Here is a 26,264-nt window from a genome sequence, read left to right on the forward strand (position 1 = left end):
CATCTGCATCTGCTCATTGGACTTCAGACAGTTGGTTGCCTGGAGACAGATGAAGCCGAGCGGAGCTCTCCGTGGTCCTGAACTGTGGGTCGGATGAGGGGGAGTGGCTCTTTTTCCCTGTTTGGATTGCAGTGCCATGAAAGCTTTCCATTGAGACACTCACAAAGAGACATCCGCAGCATCTGAAACCAGCACTGTCCTCAATGGAGATATTTAAAAGCAGCTCTGATGTACAAACATTTGCACAATGAGGGGAGCAGAAACGGAGGCCCAAAACAGAATGTAGATATTTCAGCCCTTTATAAAAATGTATGACCCAAATATCAAACTGAGATGGGATGATAAAGTAGTTTTTAAGCAAAACTTGTCTGTTAGGTTTTAATAGTATCCACCGTTAATGGTCCATAGTGTGATGTACTACACTCTGTTGCACACATGTAACCTTGAAGGCAGCTGACTTCATACTGTAGTAAAAATGAAGAATTTCTGAGAAAAGGTCTAGCATAATATATTTATGTACTCTGTGTGATATTTTGTTAACTAAAACATGACATTCATACATTTTTAATGTGCATGAGCTTTCCAAATGTTATTGGGGGGCAGTGTTTACTTACAAGTCCTTACCTATGAAAAATGTCCTAAAGCATGGCCAGTTTTTTTTGTGGCCAGGATATTTCAGAAAATGACCTCAACAACACAGAGCTGCATCTGATTGCCTGTAATAAAAACTGTTTATTAGGATAGTGGTTCTCAAATGGTGATTCCCATAAATAAATTGCATGGCCCCCAAGGGAAACGATGGTGAATGCAAAAAAATAAAATGCGAAATTCAAAATCTAACTGCCAGTCTGTCTATCTGTCTGTCTATCTATCCATCCGTCTGTCTATCTATCCCTCTGTCTATCTATCCGTCTGTCTATCTGTCTGGCTGTCTGTCCATCGATCCGTCTGTCTGTCTGTCTATCCGTCCATCTTTCTGTCTGTCTGTCCATCTACCCGTCTGTCTGTCTGTCCGTCTATCTATCCGTCCGTCTTTCTGTCTATCTGTCTGTCTGTCCATCTATCTATCTATCTATCTATCTATCTATCTGTCTGTCCGTCCTTCCGTCTATCTATCCGTCTGTCTGTCTGTCTGTCTATACGTCTGTCTGTCAATCTATCCGTCTGTCTGTCCATCCATCCATCCAGCCGTCTTTTGTCTATCTATCCGTCTGTCAGTCTATCTGTCTATCCGTCCATCCATCCATCCATCCATCCATCCATCCATCCATCCATCCATCCGTCTATCTGTCTGTCTGTCTGTCTGTCTATCTATCCATCTGTCTGTCCGTCTATCTATCCGTCCATCTTTCTGTAAATCCATCTGTCTGTCTATCTATCGTCTGTCTGTTTGTCTGTCCATCTATCCTTCCGTCTATCTGTCTGTCTGTCCATCCATCCATTCATCCATCCAGACATCTTTTTGTCTATAGGTCTGTCTGTCTATCCGTTTGTCTGTCTATCTATCCGTCCATCTACCTGTCCCCGTCCGCCCATCTGCCTGTCCCCGTCCGCCCATCCCATCTGCCTGTCCGCCCGCCCATCTGCCTGTCCGCCCGCCCATCTACCCGTCTGTCAATCTATCCGTCTGTCGGTCTGTCAATCTGTCGGTCTGTCAATCTATCCGTCTGTCGGTCTGTCAATCTATCCGTCTGTCGGTCTGTCAATCTATCCGTCTGTCGGTCTGTCAATCTATCCGTCTGTCGGTCTGTCAATCTATCCGTCTGTCGGTCTGTCAATCTATCCGTCTGTCGGTCTGTCAATCTATCCGTCTGGCGGTCTGTCAATCTATCCGTCTGGCGGTCTGTCAATCTATCCGTCTGGCGGTCTGTCTATCTATCCGTCTGTCGGTCTGTCTATCTATCCGTCTGTCGGTCTATCCGTCTGTCGGTCTGTCTGTATATCAGTCTGTCTGTATATCAGTCTGTCTGTATATCAGTCTGTCTGTATATCAGTCTGTCTGTATATCAGTCTGTCTGTATATCAGTCTGTATCTATCTATATCTGTCTGTCTGTATCTGACTTATATCTAATCTGTATATCTGTCTGTCTGTCTGTCTGTCAATCTGGCTTGTATCTAATCTATCAATCTATCTAGCAGTCTGTCTGTTTGTCAGTCTATCAGTCTGTTTGTCAATCTAGCAGTCTGTCTGACTGAATACCAAATTATCCTCAGCTTCCATCTCTGTTTCTGCTTCCAAGAGAAAAGCAGACGCTTACAGACAAACCTTAATTTTCTCCCACTTAGCACGTGAATATGTCTAAGGGTACCTGCACGCACCTTAATGTAGTGTGTGTACAGAGTAGCGCATACATTTCTCATTGCATCTCCATTGGGAATCTTATTAAAACCTGACATTCAGCATGGTGAACATGGATAATATCATCTGACATTTGATATGGCAGGGCAAAACGACCTAAAACCACAACCTATTCAAACAACCTACTCTAGAAGGCCAACTGACTTTCATAACTATTACTTTTTACAGAGAAAAACCTGCCTCTTTGCACTTTTAACAGAGCAATCACACCATACTGTAGCCTTCCCGTAATGACAATGAAATATATGGAGACACAGAAGAGTTGAGCATGGGTTACTTATGCATTCATTTCTTACTTTAAACCTGCCGAGTATGGTGACTCTCATCTGGTCAGACCTCAACACAAACTGCTTTATTTGCTGCAGTTGGGTGTAGATGAATTGGTCAGTTTGACCAGCCAAATGGACGGCACTGATTGCCAATCCAGCAAGAATCTCCACAAGCAAATCCGCCTCATCTCATCCTAACTCTGCTGTGAACAATACCACGATATAACCAAAAAGCAAATACAACAAGTGCAGCATGCAGCATGCGCCCAAGGGATTTTGGCGTTAACGGCTTACGGTCCTTGATCAGAAGCATCACGCGGCGGAATGGAACCGCTTGAACAAACATAAACATCTTCAGCGTGGGTTCGCTCCGATAATCCCGCCGTACGAAACGATGATGGTTTTTGACAATAATCTGGCTGGGAAAATTTCTTTTGCACCAAATCAGTTACAGCAATGTACACACGCTATAAAAATCCTGTTAGCATGCTTTGAACTGGAGATCAAGAGATTTTCGAAGCCTAAAATAGTGGGACACCAAAGTGCAGCACAGATTTAAAGCTTTAAAGCTGCGGTGGTGTCCGAAAAGTTGTCCGGCTATGCATTGTGGGTTTAACATAATGTGACAAGATTATACGACTATATTTTTCACGCTACAGAAGGTCATTTAGCTCATAACTGAGGGGACATGCTTATCTGAACCAGACAGATCAAAGCCCTTTGAATTGGCTACGTTGCTGTAAACAGAAGGCAGACTGATAGGATGGCCTGGGAAATCCGTCCACAGAATTAAGTGCATATGACTTTATCTTTTTGTCCTTGGTAAGTGGTTTTATTTCATTACTTCCCGTAAAGGTCTTCCAAATTCCTCTTGTGTCACCAGAGGAATTTTCCATACCTTGTTCACCTGTCACGAACACAAGTAAGACATCTGCCATACACATAGCTGGGTTTTTAATTGTACCATCAGGTACAACAGCTGGGCTGTGTGAATTTACAAGATCACAGCAGGAAGCGATGAATTAAGCGATTAAGTGATGTTGACAGAACTAATATGCATGATTCAGTCTGTAATGCAGATGTGCGCTTCGTCTAAACCAAACCCAGTTACCTTGAAAGAATATCTTGGTAATGGGGGTTAAGTTAGCAATAAACAAACTATCCTCTGAATACCAAAAATATTTGCAACACTTTACCATCTACTAAACAAACAGCAAATGCAAAATTTTTGGCAATATGCACATATTTTTTATGTGTGTGTGTGAGACCATGTGTCTAAATGTGTCGAGCCTCAGTCTAGTCATCTTTATCACAGTCTTAGCACCGTTCCTCATGGCCAACTGGATTGACCAGGTCAAATAAATCCATCAGATGTGCACAGTGACTGAAATCTATAAACCTGGACTGACAGGGTTATCGCACGGCATATGACAAATCCAGAGAGAACAGTTATTGTGGACAGGATGGCAAGCAGGCAGGTTTCACAGATAAGGAAAAATCTTTCTAAATGCAATCTGAATGTCAAAGGTTGCAAAGAAGTGTGTCGCGGTTCATAAGTTTTAAAATTGCTAAATTTAAAATGTGCTTTAAATGGGATTTATGGGTGGGACGCATACATATTTAAACAGGTTCTGCTTAACACAAGTTTAGTTTCACAAAAAAAAGCAATCTCGTGAATACCCATCTGTCGTTTTTTAGTTTGTAAAGTTAATATTAATATACTTGTTTTTTACAAAATCCCATCGATTCCCATCAAAAGGCCTGTATTAACCCCCTAAGCTATCATGGACTAATTTTCATTTTTGGGTGAACTATCACTACTTCAGTGACACCAAACAAGACATTATTATATTGGATATCATTTAAAAACATAATACTGAGGATGAAAGCACATTCAATTATTAATATCCTTGGCTGTCAATCACTAGCCGTTTCTCAATATGCGTTCTTGTCTGTACTTGCGTTCTTGTGGACTTGTGAAACGTCATCAGTCGCGGGCCAAGTACTGTTCCAATTCAAAGTTCGCATCAAGCCCAAGTTCACATAAAATCCCCGGATGTGTTCTTGATCCGCCCATTTTATCGAGGATGGATCAGAGGAGACTTGTGTGGACTTATGACAGCAAAGTTTCCCAGAATGCATTTCGCATCAGGAGTTCGTTCTTTCGAGTCTGAACTTGCAAGTTCGAACTACGAAGGACACAAGTCCGAGTTTGGCGTACTTGGTATTGAGAAACGGCTACTGTGTACTCTCAGAAAAAAAGTACAATAGTTGTCACTGGGGCGATATCCTTTCAAAATGTACATCTTGATACCTAAAGGGTGCATATGAATACATTAGGTACTTATCTGTACCTAAATGGTACATACTGTATTAGGACCTTTTAAAGGTGACATTTCACATTTTTAAATATGTAAATTAAATCTTTGGTGTCCACATACTACCTACGTGAAGTTCTAGCTCCAAATATCATATTTATTAGCATGTTAAAAATGCCACTTTGTAGATGTGAGCAAAAGTGTGTCATTTTTGGGTGTATCCTTTAAAATGCAAATGAGTTGATCTCTGTACTAAATACCAATGCCGTGGTTGGATAGTGCAGATTAAGGGGCGGTATTATCCCTTTGTGACATCACACGGGGAGCCACATTTCAATTACCTTTTTTACATGTTTGCAGAGAATGGTTTACCAAAACTAAGTTACTTGGTTGTCCTTTTACAAATTTTCTAGGGTGTGGACCCAATTATAGCACTTAAACATGAAAAAGTCAGATTTTCATGATATGTCCCCTTTAAAAGGGTACCGTCCCAGTGACAGCATAAATACCTCTATTCTGACAGTGTAGTAGTAGATGCAAACTGTCACAGTATTTTTATAATCAATGTTAATCTTAAAGGGTTCTTCTTGTATCTGGATAAAATGACAAAAAATTATGCAGTTTCTCAGTTAATATGAGGTAAAAAAAAAAAGGTACAATATTTATAAAAGCTTCAGAAAAATGAATGATTTGGTATAATGTGTTGCAACACAAGATGTCCACTTCCTGTGTTTCATGCAACTACACATTCTTAGTATTGTATTCAAAGAGTATCCATATAACAACACACATTTACTGTTATTTAAAGTGCATATACATTCAGCATATAACATGCAAGATTTCATTATTAAAGCTGTGGTTCACCCAACGATTCACTGGATCACAAATCTATCTAACATTGCCACTTAAACTCTTAAACATGCAACGCTGTGAAAGACTTGCTGTGAATACTGGCATACAGTACACAATCTGCTCCTCACACAAAGTGATATTTACATTTATGCAATTTCCAGATGCTATTATCCAAAATGACTTCAGTGCATTGTAAGCTATACATTTTTTATACAATGTGGGCTAAAACCCATGACCTTTTCTGCTGCTAATGCAATTTTACAAACTAAGTTAGGAGCACAAGGACATATTATATGAATATGCCAGCTTTCCAGTGCATTTTGGTTGTTTTTACATTCACTTCCATTACATGAAAAGCCTTTTGAGTTCTGCGTTGGAAAGAAAGTTCGGGTTTCGATCACTGGAGGGTGAATAAACGGTTTTCATTTTTTTGAACTACTCTTTTAATAATGGCTAATATGAAAGGTCTATGTCACTGCAATGATAATGGTTATGATGAAGAGGAGTAGGAGACGCTCATGAAAGTGCCATTAAGGAAAAAAATCTATGATGGAAAGTATATTAAGTGGCTTGATGGATTCGGGCTATTTCCCCTCAATCTGTAACATTAGAAAAGAACAACGTCTGAGTATTTTTCCTCAAGCAAGATTGTTTCAGTCCCTGAATAACAATGAAAATTTGCACAATGAGCATTGTACAACAATAGGTCACACAGTTGAGTTCTCTCAGGGTTTTAAAAGATGATACCTTAACAAAAATCAGATACTATAACATTTTAAACATGAAATAAAACGTGCAAAATAAATATAAATATATGATTGGTCTTGGACATTTTGAGGATGTCATACAAACATTTCTGGAATACAGTTTGTCATGCACAAAACCGCAAAGTCCAATATCCAAGTAATATCCACATAATTAGCTATACTTAAATTAGATTCTTTCCCAAACAATAAGAATGCATTCAGTGCAAAGCAACATCATGTGAAAGTTACAGTGATGCTCGTAAAAACTCACACCGGTAATTTCGACGTTTCCCTTTAAACATGGTCATGCGGAAGAGATCCAGTTTGACGGATGGAGATTCCGGTTCGTTATCGGACCGCGAAATCAGACCTTAAAACCTCTGCTCGGTTTGTTTTTTAAAAAACAGAACCGCTTCTTTCTAAGGTGAGGTACCAAGAGCTACAATCAGAGCTGAGGCGATACCATTAACGCGGTTTAGAAAGGGGTGCGGGTAACCGAATTGACGGATCCAACTACCGTGAAGATTTATGTGTTTAATATTCATGAGCCATTCTTTGCGCGCAACGTCATCAGTGTTTGTTTTGATATTCATGAGCCGCGCTTTCGCTATTGGAAGGTTGCCAAGGAACGTCAGCATGAGCTAATTAATATTCATAGGCCACCTTGTGTGTTTAGTTAAAAAAGAACTCGCATCTTATATAAAAGAATAAAGATTTACGTTAAAAGAGTGCTTGAAAATGTGTGTACATTATGTTGAGATGTACGTTTTAAAAAAAAAAAAAATGCAACTCTGTAAATTCTGTGAATGCTATAAAGAGTTTAATATAGTGTTACTGTAGTAAAATCATGGTTTTGCCAATGGTGATCATTACGGCAAAACACAAAACAAAAACATGGGTACTAAAAAAAACTGTTATTTTATAAGGGTTATGTAAATTCTGTGTACGTGGTACCCCTGTATATTGTCCTATTGTATAATTGTGTAAAATTGTATGTTACTTTTTAAATTGCACTGCTGTTAGGATCTATGCACACAATTGTCTTTTCTTGCACACCTGTTTCAATAATGTGACAATTAAATTAAATTAAAGTAAATTAAGTAAATTTTCCCACCAAACACAAGACATCATTTAGACGTTGTTTTTTGGGCTAAATCAAGTCATGGCCTTCAAACAACATCCAAATGATGTCTAGTGCTTTGTGGTAAGTTATTAGCCACCAGTACAATTAAACAAAATGTTAATTGCATAATGTATTACAAAAAAAATGTGTCTAAAATATGCATGCATATTCTGATAAACTAATGTTAAATAAAAAAAATAAAAAAACATGGTAAATATCACACAAAGCCACCCTGGCAAATATCTAATCTGAGTCTCCAAGAAAATATTCCAGAATATTTCTGTTATAAACTGCAATATTAAAACTCACTATTCACATCCAAGTTCATTGTGACCCAACATCATTTTCATTTCAGTCTTACAACTAGGATTTATGGAGCAAATTACACTTACATAATTACAGTATATAATAAAAGCGTCATGTTATATGCTGGGCATCCATCCAAGGTTTTTTGTAAATACAGTTTCACCAAACCAAACTGTTTATCACATGAACATATTTTATAATGAGAGCGACCCTACTGTATGTTGTTAAGGATACAGAGGAAAAATGTTTCTAATCTTGGTCATGATGCCTGCATTGCCATGTTTTACCCTGCATTTAGCTCTGTTGTTAGGGAATATATAGAAAAGTCCTATCTTTCTAATAATGTGTAATTTATTCAGTGAGCTGTCAGTGCGTGGCTATCACTGTGTGGGTTGTTCCTGACCAAAATAGCTATAAAAAATGTACTTATCCAATGCAGTGAGAAAGATACCGGCAACAAAAATGACATTCTCTAAGGCAGTGAAGGCTTTAGTTTAGCATAAATAAATGTGCTCCCATTTACAGGAAAGTTATTTATATAAACACAAAGATGATGTCTGAATCTTTTAACATTTCTAAAATTGAGTATAAAAATAAAGGTGGGGTGTGCACATAAATCTGTGTAAAAAGACAAAATAATTGAATCATAATTTAATTTCATGGTATTTTTTTAATGATACTTTGATTTAGTCCAATAAAAGCATCAGACGTCTGTGTGTTGACAAATGCTACAATATGCCACAGACAGGACAACAGCACCATCTACTGGACATGCAACGCAGCACTTTTCTTCTTACATTATATTTATGCATAGCTCTGTTCAATTGGCAAAATTCTTAACCAAAGCTTGTTTGGTGATTGAGTAGACCTATTTGTGACTTTAACTTTAATTGATTAAGGAACTGAAGTATTTTGCATAAATATTATTGATGTATCTTTAAAAAAAATCATCTGTTTTATGTTTATCATACAGGATCAAGGATCTTTATAAAGATCCCGCACAGACGTCAACCTAACATCCAACATCATTAACCTATCGCTATGTGCTTTTTTTGAAAGCAAAGTATCTTATTGTTTATTGGAAAGGATGCCTTTTCAGTCATTGATGTCCACCCAGATTCTCTCCATGATGATTGGAAGCGTAAACAAATGGGCGGGGCATTTAAACAAATAGCAACTTCTGCAACTTAAGCAATTGTTTACATTTTGCTCCCTAAATAATTGAGACATTAAAGAGATCTCATTTGTCATTTTTCTTTTTTATGGAAAAACATACAGTATAGGGGTGGTTTCCCGGACATGGATAAGCTTAAACCAGGATTAGGCCTTAGTTTAATTAGGAAATATTACTAGTTTTAACAAACATGCCTTATCAAAAACATTACATCTGTGCATTTCCAGGCAAAACAAAAGGCACAGATGTACTTTAAGATATGTCAGTGCAAGATGTTTTCAGTTTGGACAGCTCTTACATTTATTTTAGTCTAGGACTAGTCTAATCCCTGTCCCAGATGTGGTTAAGATTATTTCAAGACTAAACCTTTATATTTAAGTAATTTTTACAAACATTACAAAAAACATTACTGGTGTGCATCCTGAGATAAAACAATGGCACTGATATATGTTAAGATATGTCAGTGCAAATTTTTTTAAATTAAGCACCTCAAACATGCATTTTAGTCTGAGACTAAAAATAAGCCCTGTTTGGGGAAACCACTCCATAAAGTTATAAAAATTAGGCCAAATTGCAATATTTTATCTGATAATGTTATATATAATAATGTTAATGTGACAGATATTTTAGCAGTGCTATAATGCTATAAAACATCCATAGTTAATATGGTAGCATGGATAATAGTGTGGAAATAAAATGTAGTTTATTTATCTGTGAGAACTAGAGATATGAAATAATTAATACTAAATTATGCCAATTATTGTAAATGTTTGAAGCAATGATAGACTGATGATAACCTTAGAGTTAGAGAGAGTTATCACATTATAGCTATTTAAACATTCATTGGGGTCTGACGCATCTAATGGAGTATCATATTGCATGACAATAAAATATACACACACACACACAAATATCTTAACAAATAATGGCTTTTAAAACAGTAAAAGCACCAAGCATGGAATCTTATGTGGTGAGACAAAAAGGTTGCAAAGAGCATTTTTATTTTCCTTTAGGGGTCTTTCTCGATAACCTTTATACACCCAACTGATGCTTTCTTTCAAAAAATAGAAATTATGAGAACCGTATTGTGCAGTTCAGTAGAGCTGATATCAACTGTGATAGCAGACAGTCTTGGGTTAATGGAGTGTGGTTGATGGGTTGTACGTTGCATCACAGCACAGAGATTGGCAGTCTTACAGTTACAAAAAAGGGCTGGAAATAAACTGAAAGGTGATTTAGTCTTAAAGCATCTGGTATTTAAAAAGATGTTGTATCCTTATGCACATGTGCATATTCAGGAATTAAGATGCAAAAGCCTCTAGACGCCACCTCCGTCAAAATTAGATAATGCAATTAACCGAATGCTCTTGGCACGCATTATACATTCATCAAATACTTAAAAAAGCTCATTTACAAGAAAACATGCCAGGTTCAAACATGTCAGGTTCAATTGTCCCAGGTTTAACATCAATGCATTTACATGCATTTGGCAGATGCTTTTATCTAATGCGAAATTACAGTGCATTCATGTTCTACATTTTATCAGTATTTGTGATCCCTCGGATTGAACCCATGACCTTTGCATTGCTAACATACTGAATGAATACGGTATGCGAGTTGCATTAATGCAACTGGGATTAGGAGTAAAACACAGACACATTTTAATGGTGCTTGTACTGAGTCTGTATTGCAGTGGCCGCTCGTGACTGCTCATCCGAGGGGTGCAAATATAAAATATGTGTTCTGCACGTCAAGTGATCTTGTGTGCATCACGTGTTTTGTCAAAATAAGTGCCTGCTGCACACGCGTCAAAACCGTTTATGATAAAAGAGATGCTCACGTTCACAAAATAAACGCAAGACACTCCCTAACCAGTAAACTCTGATTACGCATGAGATTATGCGAGTATCTGGCAAGCGCGAGCGTCTCTTTTATCATATAGACGCATCTTCAGCAGGCACTTATTTTGACAAATCACGTGATGCACATAGGATCCCTCGACGCGCAGAACACATATTTTGAAATAAGGAACCACACACATTACGGGCTACATACATGTTGTGACCAACATCGCATCGAGCGCCCTCGAAAAAAAGAAGTCACCGGCTGCCACTGCTGTATTGTGCATTGTTGTGTTCTTGTTAGCATGACACAAATCATGGACTGACAAATGTATACCTGCAATATAAGTTGCATTAGATACAAGCGTCTGACAAATGCATACGATGTAATGTGCTACAGTACTGTATATGAAAAAACAACAACATTACCGTTCGATTACTTGTTTTGTGTGCCTGAGCAAGATTGTACAAATGTGCGATGGCACATTGTAAATTAATTATAGCTAGTTAATTATTTTTACAGAATCAGTGTCGCTTAACTGTGAACAATTCAATGCATTTCATTTATAGTATTTTAAAGTACAATATATCATGGATTTGAAAGCTTCGTGCTTTATCTGCTCTTACTGGAGTACAGTAGCACCTCCAAGCAGTTATGCTCTGTTGTCAGTTTGAGGTGAAATGTTATTCAGTTTGATAGACTGTAGCATGTGACCTTTAAACACACAAAAAACAAAAATCATCATCACACGACTGGAACAGAAATATGAAAAGGTCACGGAAAGATAGACAGGTTATCCAAGTGAGAATAGGATGGAGAGTAATCTCATCAGTTCTGTCAGGACAATGTTTAGGCACAACCAAAAAGCAACACTATCTCCCCATGCATTTTTATTTCAATTTTCAAATTTTCTGCTGGTCTCATGTCAATCAAACGGTGTATTATTGTCTAAGTAGATGCTTCTTGACTAAGCCCTAACATAGGTTACACCAGTGGTCAAAGATCGGGCTAACCGAAACGAAAGGCTAGAGTAATACAACACGCTCTGTTTCACATCAGCGAGTCTAAGAGGTCTAATTCCCGCTGCCCGTATGAGTCATAACACACTGGTCATGTCCGGTTCTGATTAGGCACTGATCCGGGGTCAGTGCACCCCGTAAACCCAAACACTCCACTAAGCTAATTTAGACTCCACAGTTGATAACAGACTGATCCGCAGCTTTGTTATAAATTTAGTCATAGTTTTCCTCCTGCTGGGAAATGGAAGGTGCTTTTGGAGATAAGAGGGATTAGGAATGGTGGGAATGGTTTTGTACAGCAAAGTAATCAGAGGGAGATTAGTAAAAAAAAATGCATGTTTTTTTGGGATAGATGTGTATCTGGTTCATGCACCAGGTTCAGTGTTAAGGTTAAATGGAAATAATATGTTACTTGTTAGATTATATGCAGTATGCAAACATTGGGGCGGGAAAAAATAATTCAAAGCTTTTTATTAATTTATTTTAAAAATATACAAATTTCAGATTATTGGGGGGGCATATCCCCCTCAAGGTCCATTATGTTTATGGCCCTGCACAACTTGTATTCACAGCAACATTTTTAGTTATCACTGCACTTACAGTATCAGCCACAGTGTGGCGCTCCATGATCACTATATCAGTTTTGCATCCATTGCTGAATTCAAGAGATGTCCAACACTGGCTGCAATTTCACAAAGAAATTATTAGTTAATACAATCTGATTTGGGCTCTATCAAGAGTTATTCATCCTATCTAGAGACTAAATTACACTTGACAGCGTAATTTTAACAGAATTGAAGGGTGGGAGCGAGAAGGAATATGGATTCATTTTCTCGGCTGATATGAAGTGCGTAAATCCGTGGGGAGCTCGTAATAAAAATGTCACCCTGAAATCGGGCCAAGGGTCAGTTTGTTTAACACTCTGGACCAGTGCTTCAATAATGTAAAGTAAGCATATTAAGAATTTCATTGTACAGTGTGACTTTTTTATGCACATGATAGTGAAGGTCTTGACGTGACTCGAGTCGCCAATGGATGTCTTGACCCTATAAGCTCTACTGTATAAGAATGATAGACCCTCTGATGTAATACTAAGAAGCCTCCAGAGGAAAAAATACATCGCTTAAGGCTTTCAAACCTTTTCCTTTATTTCTCAATTTTAAAGAAATGCAATTTAGACAAATGTTGAAAAGTGAGAGATAGATAACATTCAGATTCACTGTATGTCAAATAAAATGGTCCCAAGCTGTCACTGTGGCACAGCGTTGCCAGGTCCACTGCTTTCGGGGGACATCTATATTGGGATACTTTTGCAGGTTGATGTTTTTCTGCGGATTACATATGAAAAGATTTTGTTCATTAGTTGTTGATATTTGGGCTGTAAATAGTCATTGGGCTGCTTTTGGACTAATTTTGAAAGGTTTAATATGTGGATCTGGCAACCCTGCTGGCAGGTACCCTTTTAAACTGTCCTAATATATACCTTTGGGGTACTAATATGCACTCAAATGTACTAATATGAACTCTTTAGGTGCAAAGGTGTATTTTTTTATTTAAGCTCAGTAGTTTTTAAAATTTGTATATTGAAGATCACTTATTTATTGAATCGTTGTCATTTTTCAAGTTGCACAGCATCTTCTCTTAGTGGACAGATGAATTATTTTGGTTTTAACAATATCTATTTAATCTTATTGCTGTCTAGGTGAAACTATTAAGTTTTAAAAAAGATCCCATTAGCTCATTTTCCTCTCCTAACCTGCAAATCATTACTTGAACCGCAGGTGAAGACTTCAGGATTGACCTGAGGTTAAGTGTTTAGCTCGAGGGCAGCGCGGTAACAGGACAGGGATGGAATTTGAGTAACTCTCCGTTTCCCGGGTCACACCCACTTGAGATTAAAAACCTGCAACCGGAGGCAAGTGACACATTAGTCTATCCGACTCCTTTTCAGCGCCGAGAGCCGGAGGCAACTGGAGCTTGGACGGATCCCTCATTTGGCATTAGACGTTTGCCGTAAACTTCCCTGTACTTGCCTCCCTCTGGCTTCTCCTGCATCCTCCCCCGTGACATTTTTCCTTTTAACTGGAACATCTCCTGTATTTTCTCCAGGCATCAGCAGTAGATCAAAGAGGTTTATGGAAGCCTGGCGTCAAACTGCCGCATGAACGCTGTTGATGCAGTGCTGACGGTCGGCAGTCATGACTCAGTGCCTCGTTCCGACACTTACTGTGAGCGGATGCACTTTAAGATCTATTTTTTCCACATTTTATATACTTGTAATTACTTGGAGGCTGCATTAGTACGGTTAGATTGAAGAATATCCTGTCGGGTGGGGGTGAAAGCAGTCTGGTGTGATTTTTATGAAGCACTCAGAGGTTGAAGAGTCATTACAAGTCCTGTGCACATGGTGCTGACACTTTCTGTTAAATCAACGGTAATAATAGACTTGAGTTTGGCCATCATGATGTGGATAAGTGTGAGTTATTTTGCTCAGCTGGAAAGAGAAAGGTCAGCTTTTGTCTTTTTATGAAAGTTGTAAGGCCGGGTTCACGCTACAAGATTTTTAAAATCTTGTCTGATTAGAAAATCTGGTTGCAGCACAAACATAAGGAGAATTTTGACATATTGTCTTCTCTTAAATCTTAGACATGCTCACACTACAAGATATTATTAATATTATGGTGTCAGAGAGAGCATCTTAAGTGACCCTTATATAAATGGAGATTGTGACACTTTATTATTTTTATTATGATTATTTACATTTACATATTTTAGATGAGGGAATCATGCATGCATTTTGCATACAGCAAAAAAATATATGTTTTCAAAAATATTTGTAAATATATTACAGAATATATAAAAAAAAAATGGCCAAATGGGTGATTTTCGCGAAATTAGACTTATGAGGTGTCATGAAACATTTTGATAAAAAATGTTAATGCAAAGTAAGAGTATCAAAATAAGAAGCATAAACATCTCTTCATGTACTATTTTACACATGATTTCAAATGACATCATACAAACCAATTTTGTGCACATTTAAGGGGGAAATTTTCATTACCGCAACGTGTCCATGACTGGATAAATAAAAAGCTTCAGTGCATGTTATACTATAAACATTTACAGTAAAGAAACATGTGGTGATCATTGGTAAATGTAGAGACAATAAAAAGGAATATAAATGTGTCCAAGAACAATTTTCTCATCCTCCGCAACAATTTTCAATCATTGTTTATGCCCTCAAGTAACTAACTTTTTTTTTTAATTGTTGGAAGAGACATAATTGACTGTGACACTCAAGATGGCTACCAGGTAAGCAGTTCTTATTTTTCTCTCAAGATAAAAGTTGACATTTTGTTTGTCATAGTACCTAGACAACTTTTTATTTCTCATTACCGAAACATGAGTAGTTAAATGCATACATTTAATGTAATATCATGTTGCGGTAATGATAATTTTTGATAAAGATAATCTAAAAAATTTAAATAATTCTATAGGAAATATTTTTTAAATCCTCTAAAAATAATAATTATAGTAAGTTTAGACCTTAATCTTATATGTGCAAAAAAATTGGCTTCAATGGCTGGACACCTTTTAAGTCTGGATTTCGTGAGAATCACCCAAATATGTTTAAACAATATATTTTTCACCAATACATTTTTTTGTATATTTTGAAATTTATTTTAAAAATAAATGTATTTTAAAGCCAGGTAATATATTCTTGTCGCATTGGCAGAAAAACTTTATGTTTATGTTGCAACCCAAACATAACTGTTTTGAACAAGTTAAAATTAAATATATTTTCAACTTTATATATTTGAATAATAATAATAATAATAATATACTTTATAAAGTTAGATTGTATTTAGCATATATTTAAGATATATTTTGGCCAAGAATATATTTCTTGCCATATAGTTTGTTTAATTTGAAATGTATTTTCTTGCCTTTGTAATACATTTTGAAATATATTTAATTCAACATATATTTTCAAATTCAAAAATATATGTAGTGTATATTTAAAACATATTTTTGGCCAAAGAAATTTATTTTTGTATGAAAGTATGAAAAGTAGTAAATATTTTATATTTACATACACATTTGGCACACAATTCAATCCAAAGAGACTTAAAGTGCATTCAAGCTATACACCTTATGAGTATCTGTGTTTGTTTCTGGGGATCAAACCTATGATCTTTTGCACTGCTAATGCAATGCTCTAGCTACAGGATGCTATAATGAGATTTAAGGGATTTTATTCATTTGGGTACACTGTAAAAAATTTGGCACTTAAATTTAGCCAACATAGATTTACAGATCATTTAACTGTATTGACTAGTGATGAGTTACTGTAACTTATAAAATAAAGTTGACATTACTAAAGCAAATTCAACTTATTAAGTTATAGCAACTCATCATTTGTCAAGAAATTACTTGAAATTCCTAGTTGATTAAACTTAAAAATGCAAAAAGATTTTTGACAGTGTACCTACAAGTTAAAGGCAAAATGCAGGAAGTTTTTTTTTGACTGGATATGTTTCTAATTGGCTGAAAAGCTCCCCTGACTCATTTGAACTGTTTAGAGAGCTCAGGGCTGTCAGAGTGACAGGTGTGATTTCTCAGGATGCCCGTTTTATCTGTCACACAGTAGGGACAATTTATGCACAGCATAAAACAACACTCTCACAGCGCTTTCAGCGAGAAAAGGCACAGATAAACAGATACGTGTGAGGATGATGATGATGCGAAGAGATAGATCTAAATGTAAAAACGAGGCTTTGAGGATGAGAAATGCAGAAACTGAAGGTTTTGCATTTCATTACCTTTCAGCCATCATTAAATCATACTGATTCGAAACCTACATCCTCTCCTTATCGAGCGAATCAGATCTTTGATTCATGTTTGCATTAAAGGGCACTCTGAAGTGTCTTTGACGCGAGCCGAGTAGAATTTTAATGACTAGATTGACTTCCTGGAGTTACTCCACCTTCTTGCAGAAAGTTTATAGATAAACATTGTTTTAGTCACACTAAAATGTGAGAACAGGAGTGAATTAAAGGCTATTAAACCAGCAGTAATAATAAGAAACAATTAAGCTAACTCTATTCATACTATAGAGTGCCGCAGGGAAGACATATTTTTGCAGGCTAACCCGGAATGTAGCGGGATACTGGTTTCCTCGCAAAAAAATCCCCTAGACTTTTGGATCATCTCAAAAAAATAAGCTCTGTGTTTAACAAAAGTTTATGACACTCATGGGTGTTTCACACGGTACACGGTGAGCGAGAGTTAATTTTTAACAGGAGATGTGCAGAGAGCAGCAAAACGTGGGGGTTACAAAGGTGGAGCGGGTTCGGTCAGCACGCCTCGCTCATGCACCCAAAATCCTGCCCTGGCCGCAAACACGACTCTTTAAGACTGTAAAAAAGATTAAGTTAAAACAACTTGGTTTTTCAAGTCAATTCAACCTACTATTTTAAGTTTTGGCTTAAAAAAGTTGACATAACTTATAAATTCAAGTTGAAATTGTTTAATATAATCTTTTAAGTTAAAGTAACACAATTTATATGTTGATTCTGACAAAAATTTAGAATTTTTTACAGTGCAGACGCCATTGAAGATAAATGTATTTGCACTAACACCAAAACTTTTAAAAGCATCTGAAAATGCCTGGAGGACGGCAAATGTCAGCTGTGTCCCACCTTTCTTTAGTTGGGCGCTTTGGTAGCTGTGATACTTCTGCTTTGTCATTGTTCAATGCGCCGGTTGGTTGCTGTGGTAATGTCCCGCCCCTTCTCCACTGTGATTGGATGGCCGTTTGAGAACTGACATAGACGAGCGGAGCTTTTCACCCAAAATTAAATCTTTCTCAACTCTTGGCGCACAACACTTAGCGTGGAAAAAACGCTGAGCGCCGAATTTCAGCGCAAAAGAAAAACACTAGCTGCTGGCTTTTTTGAAAAACGCTTTGGTGTGCACGCCCCCTAAATGCGGCACAAAACACTTACACTATATAAGATAAACTGTATCCACACGACAATTCCTTCGCTTTCCGTGTACCGTGTGAAATGCCCATTATACGTTTTGTTCAACAAGTTAGTCTTTACAGATCTTTTCAGTCAAAATTCAGCTTTTTATATTACTAGTAAACGCATTTAGACTTCTAAAAATTCATAAAATATGTATTCATCTGTGAAGATTAACTAGTATCTTGAACTTTTGTTAAACACAGAGCTTATTTTTTTGCGATATTTTTTTCAGTTAACTTCCGGGTTGGCCTACAAAATCCCTGCGGCACCTTATAGATGGTTTCATCGGACGCACGTGCGCTGACGCGATACATGTCTGGATCTGAACTTTACTTCCGGTTTCGTTTTTTTTAATAGTCTGACTAGTTGCTAAACTGATTTCTTGAACAAATGCCTCATCGAAAATAACTTTCATTTCCTATGTAATCTATGTGTTGTTTTTGCTTGTTATATAATTACTCTACGTTTAAAGAACGTTGTTGTTATTTATTATCAGCGGAGTTTACCGGAAGTTACGTGCGGACCACGACAGCCGCTTGTTTATGTTATTACTGCTGAAACCGTCTATAGAAGGCAAAGTTAGTTGAATTTTATCATTTGAATGAACAAAGTCAGTTCACAAAGTGTCACAAAGTGTCAATCCCTGGATAGTAAAGAAAAACTTTAGTATAAAATTTTAAAAAAAATTATTATAAAGTTAGTTGCATTTTATAGTTTAGCATTGTTTATCAGTGCTTTCTTCAGAATAAATCTGAGGTTCACTGTTGTAGAGCAAACAAACATCCTCATTTGATAGCTGACGGACAGCGAACAGAATTTGGTTTTGATGTACAATTATCTTTATTTCTAATGATCTAAAAATAAGTAAAGCCCTGGACAACCATTATAGCCATGACATTTGAAAGAGCCATCTGAATATACAAAAGCAGCCACGTGTAAATGTCGAAACTCTGTCGGTGTTACGACGGTCCGTGCGGTTTGTGCGTAATCATTGGTCGTGCCGCGTCTTGTATGTATCCCACTGATTGTGTCATAATAATGACGGTTGTCAAATTTCCTGCCTTTTTTCTTCCTTAGAGATATTATTATCAATTAATGAGCATTTTCTGTACTCTTGCAAGTCCTGCTGTCGCAAGATAACTGCCACATTGTATCTGGCACAAACACATTTTATTATCTAGCCTCAGGCTACAGCTGTGGGAACGAAACCCTTACCATTCTTTATTTCTCACACACACTGATATTTACCCACGAATTTTCAAGCTCCGAGAAAGCTTGGCCGGTCTCAGACGGAGAACTACACGACAAACAGAGGGCTCACGCTGATTCATTTTAATAGAAATGAAAAGCCTCACGTCCAAAATCGCCTTCTGTGTACAAACCCGCCATGTTTGTTTTCACTAAACCGAATTCTGTTGTGTTCTTTCATTGCGTGGCATGGCACAGGGACATTGTTTGCAGGGCACAGGATAAAACAAGCCAGAACGCAAACACAGCTCTGTACCAAATTAAACCTAAGGCAATACATTGCTGCCTACCGTCTGCAAAGGATGCAATCCTAGATCCCAACATCCTATCAGTCATGTAAAGGATTGCATTTGACATTTGATTCAAATTCTTTCAAAGCAACACAATGATTCTCCCTACAAACAAACTTTGTCGGGTGTCTTAAAATGCTGTCAACAGCGCTCTTCAACAGGTTGGCATCTGTGACCGTAGGCATATGAGGCCTGTCAGTCGCTTCTGTTTGATTTGGGCAATTTGGTAGAAATCAGTGTCCAGGATAAACCCAAGAGAGAATCACTGAAGGGGAACGGCGTGCCAGTATCTGCTTATTACGCAGTAGGCCAGAGAAAAGTGAAATGGATTTGAGCGCACTGTTACGATAAACAGCCCTAATTCTTTGATTACAAATAAGGGTTGATGTGCGAAGAAATTTCAAGCCGTAAATCAAAGCTGTGAATGAAAAATGCTCAAGGGCAGGGTTGTCTGATGTTTTCTTTGAAAGAGAAATCTGCTTTCAGGTAAAATATACAGTAAAAGAGTTCAGATGCAAAACCATGTCTTACATGTTACCTTGTAAATTAACTTCTGTTTAGGTTTAGTAATATCACTTTAATGGCAATAAAAAGGTTATTAGTCAGTATTTGAAATGCCATACTTTTTTACTAATGTCATCGTTTTATTGGTATGTAACACATTTTACTGTCTTTCACTGCAAAAAAACAATGCAAAAATCTCTACTAAAAAGTCTTCAATCCTTTTTACTGGATATTGTTAATATCCTAATATATTCGGTGCACCTCCTTTAACTGGGTAATGGTCAGTGATGTGTGGGTTGATCCTGTGGTTACCCGCGATTACGAGTCATCCAAAAATATTTTTAATGATATTCGGGTCGCAGTCGGTTGAGTCGTTTGAAATAAAGATGCCAATTAACTATTTTAAACAATTACTACTATTAAAAAAAAGCGGGCCAGGGAGCGGGTTGGGTACAATATTTATTTTTTATTTTTATGCGGTCCAAGTTGCGGGCGGTCTAGTTAAAAACCTAGGTCGGGTGAGTGTTGTTTATACATTGACCCACGCATGCGTGCCGTCATCAAATTTTTCTTTTATGCACTTAGAGGACTTTCTGATATTTAACGAATTCTGCCAACAAAATGTTATTTCTGTGTCCGGGATTAATCGGATTTAAATTAAAACATTTGATGAATGTATAGTACTGTATATGCCAAGAGCATTCGGTCAATATCATTATTTAATTTTTGATCAAGGTGGCATTCAGTGCCTTTTGCATCTTCATTTATCGCAATTTTTATATTAAACTTATAAAAAACTAAAGCAAAAACTAATTTTACAAATTTTCAACTCTGTGTATGTTTTGATAATCATTCTGAATCTGATCTCCAACAAAATTCCTTTACAAAAATGCAATTATTTCAGCTTTTTGCTCAAAATTTGGTGTATTTGAAGAAACCTACCTATATTTGAGAGAAGATAAGCTAAAAAAAATTTCCGTTTTGTTTGTTTGTTTTTTGTTTGTTTGAAAGCAAAGGGTCTGTTTTTTCATTTAATATGTTTGTATGTTTATATATTTATAGGAGAATATGATGGAAAATGCTGGCGGTAATGAGTTAAGCACACCCAACTACCCAAAAATTCTCATTAGGTTAATGCATTCAGGTTTTAGTAATGGTGCGTTCACCCCAGACGCGGAAGAGGCGGCAAGCGCGAGTGATTTACATGTTAAGTCAATGCAAAGACACAAATATGCATCCTGTGGCGCGGTAAGCGCGAATGGCGCGGCACGTGCAATTTGAGTTGAAAAATCTGAACTTTTTGCACCGCGCTAACCAATCAGGAGCTTGCTCCAGCTGTGACGTGATTACAGGAAGCAAGCGGAGGCAGAAAAACAAAACAACAATGGAGGACAATCACCATCGCTACACGAAAAATCTTTGTACTTTTACAGGAATTAAAAGGATCTTGTTTGGAAGAAAGTGAGTGACAAGGTTGAACAATCTGGTAAGTTTTCTCAATTTGAGCTATATAAGCCCCTCGCATGATGCAAAATGATGCGTGAATGTCTCGAATGACTAGAATTTCACGCGCAAATGAAGCGAGTAAACTCAAAATGTTCAAGCGTCCAACTATGCGCGAATAACGTGTTTTTGCCGCCTCTTCCGCATCTGGTGTGAACACACAATAATTCTTAGTATTCTCAGTGATTTATATGAGATTCTCATACGACTCATTGCATTTAAATACAAAGGTAATTGTATTACATTAGATACATGTTAACTATAAAAAACATGCATTAACTCTTTCACCGCCAGCGTTTTTAAAAAAAAGTTGCCAGCCAGCGCCAGCGTTTTTCATGATTTTCACTAAAGTTGAATGCCTTCCAGAAAATGTTCTTCTTTAAACATATAAACATACAATATACCAAATGAAAGAACAGACCCTCTGCTTTCAAAAAAAAAAAAAAAAACATTTCATCCTACCTTCAGTGGCTTTTGTAATCAGCTCTTGAATATGGGTAGGTTTCTGCAAAAACACCACATTTTGAGCAAAAAGCAGAGATAATTCCATTTTTGTGACAGACTTTTTATAGAGATCCTATTCAGAGCGATCTTTAAAACAGACACGGACATGCAGCCGCTTGCCATAGGGCAATACTTCCGGGTTTTAAAAGTTGCGGAAGGTGGATAATAGCGGTATTGCGGAAAGACAGAAAATCTAGTCATTGGCAGGGAAGCGTTTTCTCTTGATTGACGAGATATCTCGTCAATGGTGGTGAAAGAGTTAATTAAATGCAGTACAAAAAATATCATAATTAGAAATACAAATATTTAAAAAACGTATTGTCTTTTTAAATGACATTCATATAAATGAGATTTTTACACTAATGATCCTTAAAACAGGCTTTGCTTTTTCTTCTCACAAAATAAAACTCCATTACCAGGAACCTTGCATGCCCGGTCAATTTTACCATGGTTTGTGTATGTGTATATATAGTATACTGTAAACTATGAGAGAATAATATCCAACATATAAGACGAGCAACTCTTTCTGTAAATGAGATGAATTATACGACATACGAGCACAATCCAGGCTAAATTTCAATTACATTCTTATCATTGCATTACCAAGTGACCTTCTGTTGTCACAGCTAGAATAACACAATCATGAAGAACCCACAGGAGTACCACACACACACTGGACACGTCCGGCCCGTCCGGCTCTCAATTACAAATGATAATTTTACTGTCTAAAGTCCTAGCACACGCCAGCAGCGACAAATCAAGACCAATGGGATGTCAGCGATGAGGACGCTGTTTGTTCGGGCTATCACATCAGAGCCTCAAAGTCTGTTTATATTGAACACACACACACACACACACACACACACAATCAATCATTCGGGACGCATTGCGATTGCTCACAAGGTCAATGAGTGTTGAAGACAGATAGCCATCTGGAAGAAGCTAAGCGTCTTATGCTGCAGATAAACCTTAGATATAGTAGAGAACCATGTATGAGATCCTGTTGTAATACATGATTAGAGATATTTTTCATCTTACCAACTATTTGAAAGTGAGAAAGCATGATTTTGTTGAGAATTGTCCTTGCATCTACCATTTCATAGCCATATCCATACTACTCTATTGTAGGCTAACACATCAATTGGTGATCATATTGATTATTTATTTCTTAATGCCATTCCGGCCAAGTTGGGGTCTGGGGAAGGACACTTTGGCATCTCCAAATCACCTAAACCATATTTTTTTGGACTGTGGGTGGAAACCAAAGTATCTGTAGTAAACTCACATGACACAGGAAGAAAATTTACACATTAAGACTTAGCCAAGGATCGAACCGGGGACCTTCTTGCTTCTCGCTTGCCACTGTGCACGAATGTATATACGATTTATATACACACTACTTGTATCGTAAAAGGATACACATTTTTACACGCGTTTATAATTTTAATGCTTTAAAAATACGGCAGCAGTAACATTTTTTATTAGTTTGTTTATGATTGGCAAGCAACAAAGCAAACAACATCACTATATAATTTTAGTGTTTGCAGTTTTTATTTTCATTATAGAGTCTATAACAAGTTCATGTCTGCGTTTTATGTTGAAACTTCAAAAAGTTTAGTAAACATCGTAATATTGGGTTGACTATAAAATGCATTATGAGGCCAAAGCTGATTGTGTAACCACTTCTAAACATTAATTTCAGTGAAAAGAATTGCAAGTACTTAGAATAGTTATACGAGTAAAAGCGAGAGAAAGAGAGAGAGAAATTGAGGATAAAAGATAAAGTGAGTTTGACCAGATCCCCAGGCTCCACGTGTCTAGTCTTTATGGTTTTGTGATTGTCACTATGATTATTTATCAGCATGTTATTCCTATTCCTGCATTTCTTATCCTCTAGAATGATGATGAAGTGCTGCAGTTATCCCACTGTAATGCCGTTTACATGGATTTTTCATTCGATTCGGGCACTTAAATCTACCTAATGGCGTCTAGAGAACCCGTACAGCGAGACAACTTCTCTAACCTTTTAGTCTAAGCTTTACCAATGAAATCTTCCTGTGTTACAGATGCTGTATATCTAATAGATTCGTCATCTGCACTTGAAGGCCATATTACCTGGAGAAAGCTATCCGATAACATTCCTGTTTATATCAATGGAAGTTGCTGGTGCATGACTTCTCAAAAAAAATATTTGAAATCTTGAGACCACACTATTGAATTGTAGAAAGAGCAAAAATAATACAGCTGTATCAGAACTAATGTGTTTGATCAGTTTAACTCATTCGCCACCAGCCTTTTTTTTTTTAAAGACAGACCCTCTGTTTTTAAACAAAAAATAAACTAAAAAAACAATACGTTTAAAAAAGTTTCATTCTATCTTGATTTTTTTCTCTGCTTATAAACTTTTAAATATGAGTATTTTTCTTCAAAAAGCTGAAATATACGGAGCCCCTAAGGGGACATGGAGCAAAAATTAAATAAAGATTTGTTTTGCGTGCTCATGTGAAACTATCGCGTTTAGTTTCGCATGCGCACATGAAACACCGCGTGCGCACGTGAAACTTTCGCTTTCATGTGCGCACGCAAAAGTTTCACATGCGCACACGATAGTTTCATCCCAGATAGCAATGAGTCAGCGGACCACCGGTGGTGCTCTGGAGGCAGTAAGCATCATAAGGGCGTAATCGCAAACAGGTCTGACGGCGGACCGCCGGCGGCAGCCGCTTTTTAAAAGTTAAGCGTAAATTAAGCAGTCGGTCTGCCGGCTGCCTGCTGGCGGCATCTCGCAACAAATGGGAGTGACGTATTCGGCGGCAAAAGTTTCATCCCCACCAGCGGGACGCACCTATAGCCGACAGCTTGGGGCTGGCGGCATAAAGAAGCCATGCAGATATTTTTTGCTATCTGGGATGTGAGCACACGAAACCAAACTTTAAAAAAAAAATGTCTGCACATGAAGGTTTCACGTGAGCACATGAAACTAAACTTTAGATATTTTTTACTCCAGTGTCACCTTAGGGACTCTGTAAAAATAATTTCATTTTTGTGACGGAATTTAGTTAGAGATCAGATTCAGAACGATTATCAAAACATACAAAGAGTTTAAAATTAGTACAAAAAATTGCTTCAATTTTTTTATAAATTGGGTAAGTGCACCATCTAGTGGATAATCGCGGTTTATAAATGTTTATTTATGTTAAATTACAGATTAACATAAAACCTCATCAGGAACATGTTTTTTAACTCTTTCCCCGCCATTGACGAGATATCTCGTCAATCAAGAGAAAACGCTTCCCCGCCAATGACGAGTATTTCCGTATTTCCGCAATACCGCTATTATCCACTAACTTTTTAAAACCGGAAGTATTGCCCTATGGCAAGCTGCTGCATGTCTGTGTCTGTTTTAAAGATCGCTCTGAATGGGATCTCTATGAAAAGTCACAAAATGTGGTGTTTTTGCAGAAACCTACCCATATTCAAAAGCTGATTACAAAAGAACTACGGAAGGTAGGATGAAACTTTTTTTTTTGAAAGCAGAGGGTCTGTTCTTTCATTTGGTATATTGTATGTTTATATATTTAAAGAAGAACATTTTCTGGAAGGCATTAAACTTTTGTGAGAATCATGGAAAATGCTGGCGCTGGCTGGCAACTTTTTTAAAAAACGCTGGCGGTGAAAGAGTTAATGCAAATGTTTTCTCTTAATTGACTAGATAACTTGTCAATGGCGGGGAAAGAGTTATAGATTAAACCAATTATAGTAAGAGAAATTAATTCAGGTTACAATTTGTAGAAGAAACTGTAATTGCTAAATTGTTGAAGCCACTTAGATTTTTTCCAATCACTCCGGCCATAAATGTCATGTGACCAATTACTATGGAGCCTTCAAAAAATGACAAGACACAGATTGGCCGATGGCACATGAAACTCTGCACTACAGCAAAAAAAAAAATCAGCATCATCTCCACCAAACATGAGTTGGAATATTTTTTTTTTCCTGAAAATACTTGCAAGTGTATAACCCGGTGTAAAATGTGCTTCCCTCGACAACTAGTTAGGCATCTTCAATTTTCCTTCATGTAATAAACTCTTATTGGTCTTAGACAGCCAAAGCCTTGAGCATAGAAAATGGGCTTTTTACTTTGTGTGTGCTGTAGATATTTGTAAGCCTGCGTTCT

General features: G+C 37.2%; 1 protein-coding gene across 6 annotated transcripts in view; it reads right to left on the bottom strand.

Annotated features, from left to right (window-relative positions):
* Window positions 1-26,264, bottom strand: part of LOC129426544 (RNA-binding Raly-like protein) — a 181,600-nt gene that overhangs the window by 30,269 nt on the left and 125,067 nt on the right. Inside the window, exon 1 of one of the 6 annotated variants that reach the window (XM_055182943.2) lies at window positions 6,817-7,048. The exons of the other annotated variants lie outside the window; for them this stretch is intronic. Within the exon in view, the coding sequence (XP_055038918.1) occupies window positions 6,817-6,853 (37 nt within the window). The 5' untranslated portion in view covers window positions 6,854-7,048. Of the gene's footprint in view, window positions 1-6,816; window positions 7,049-26,264 lie in introns of those variants that run through there. 6 annotated transcript variants of the gene reach the window in all.

Source organism: Misgurnus anguillicaudatus, chromosome 25, assembly GCF_027580225.2.
Source record: "Misgurnus anguillicaudatus chromosome 25, ASM2758022v2, whole genome shotgun sequence".
Taxonomy (NCBI): domain Eukaryota; kingdom Metazoa; phylum Chordata; class Actinopteri; order Cypriniformes; family Cobitidae; genus Misgurnus; species Misgurnus anguillicaudatus.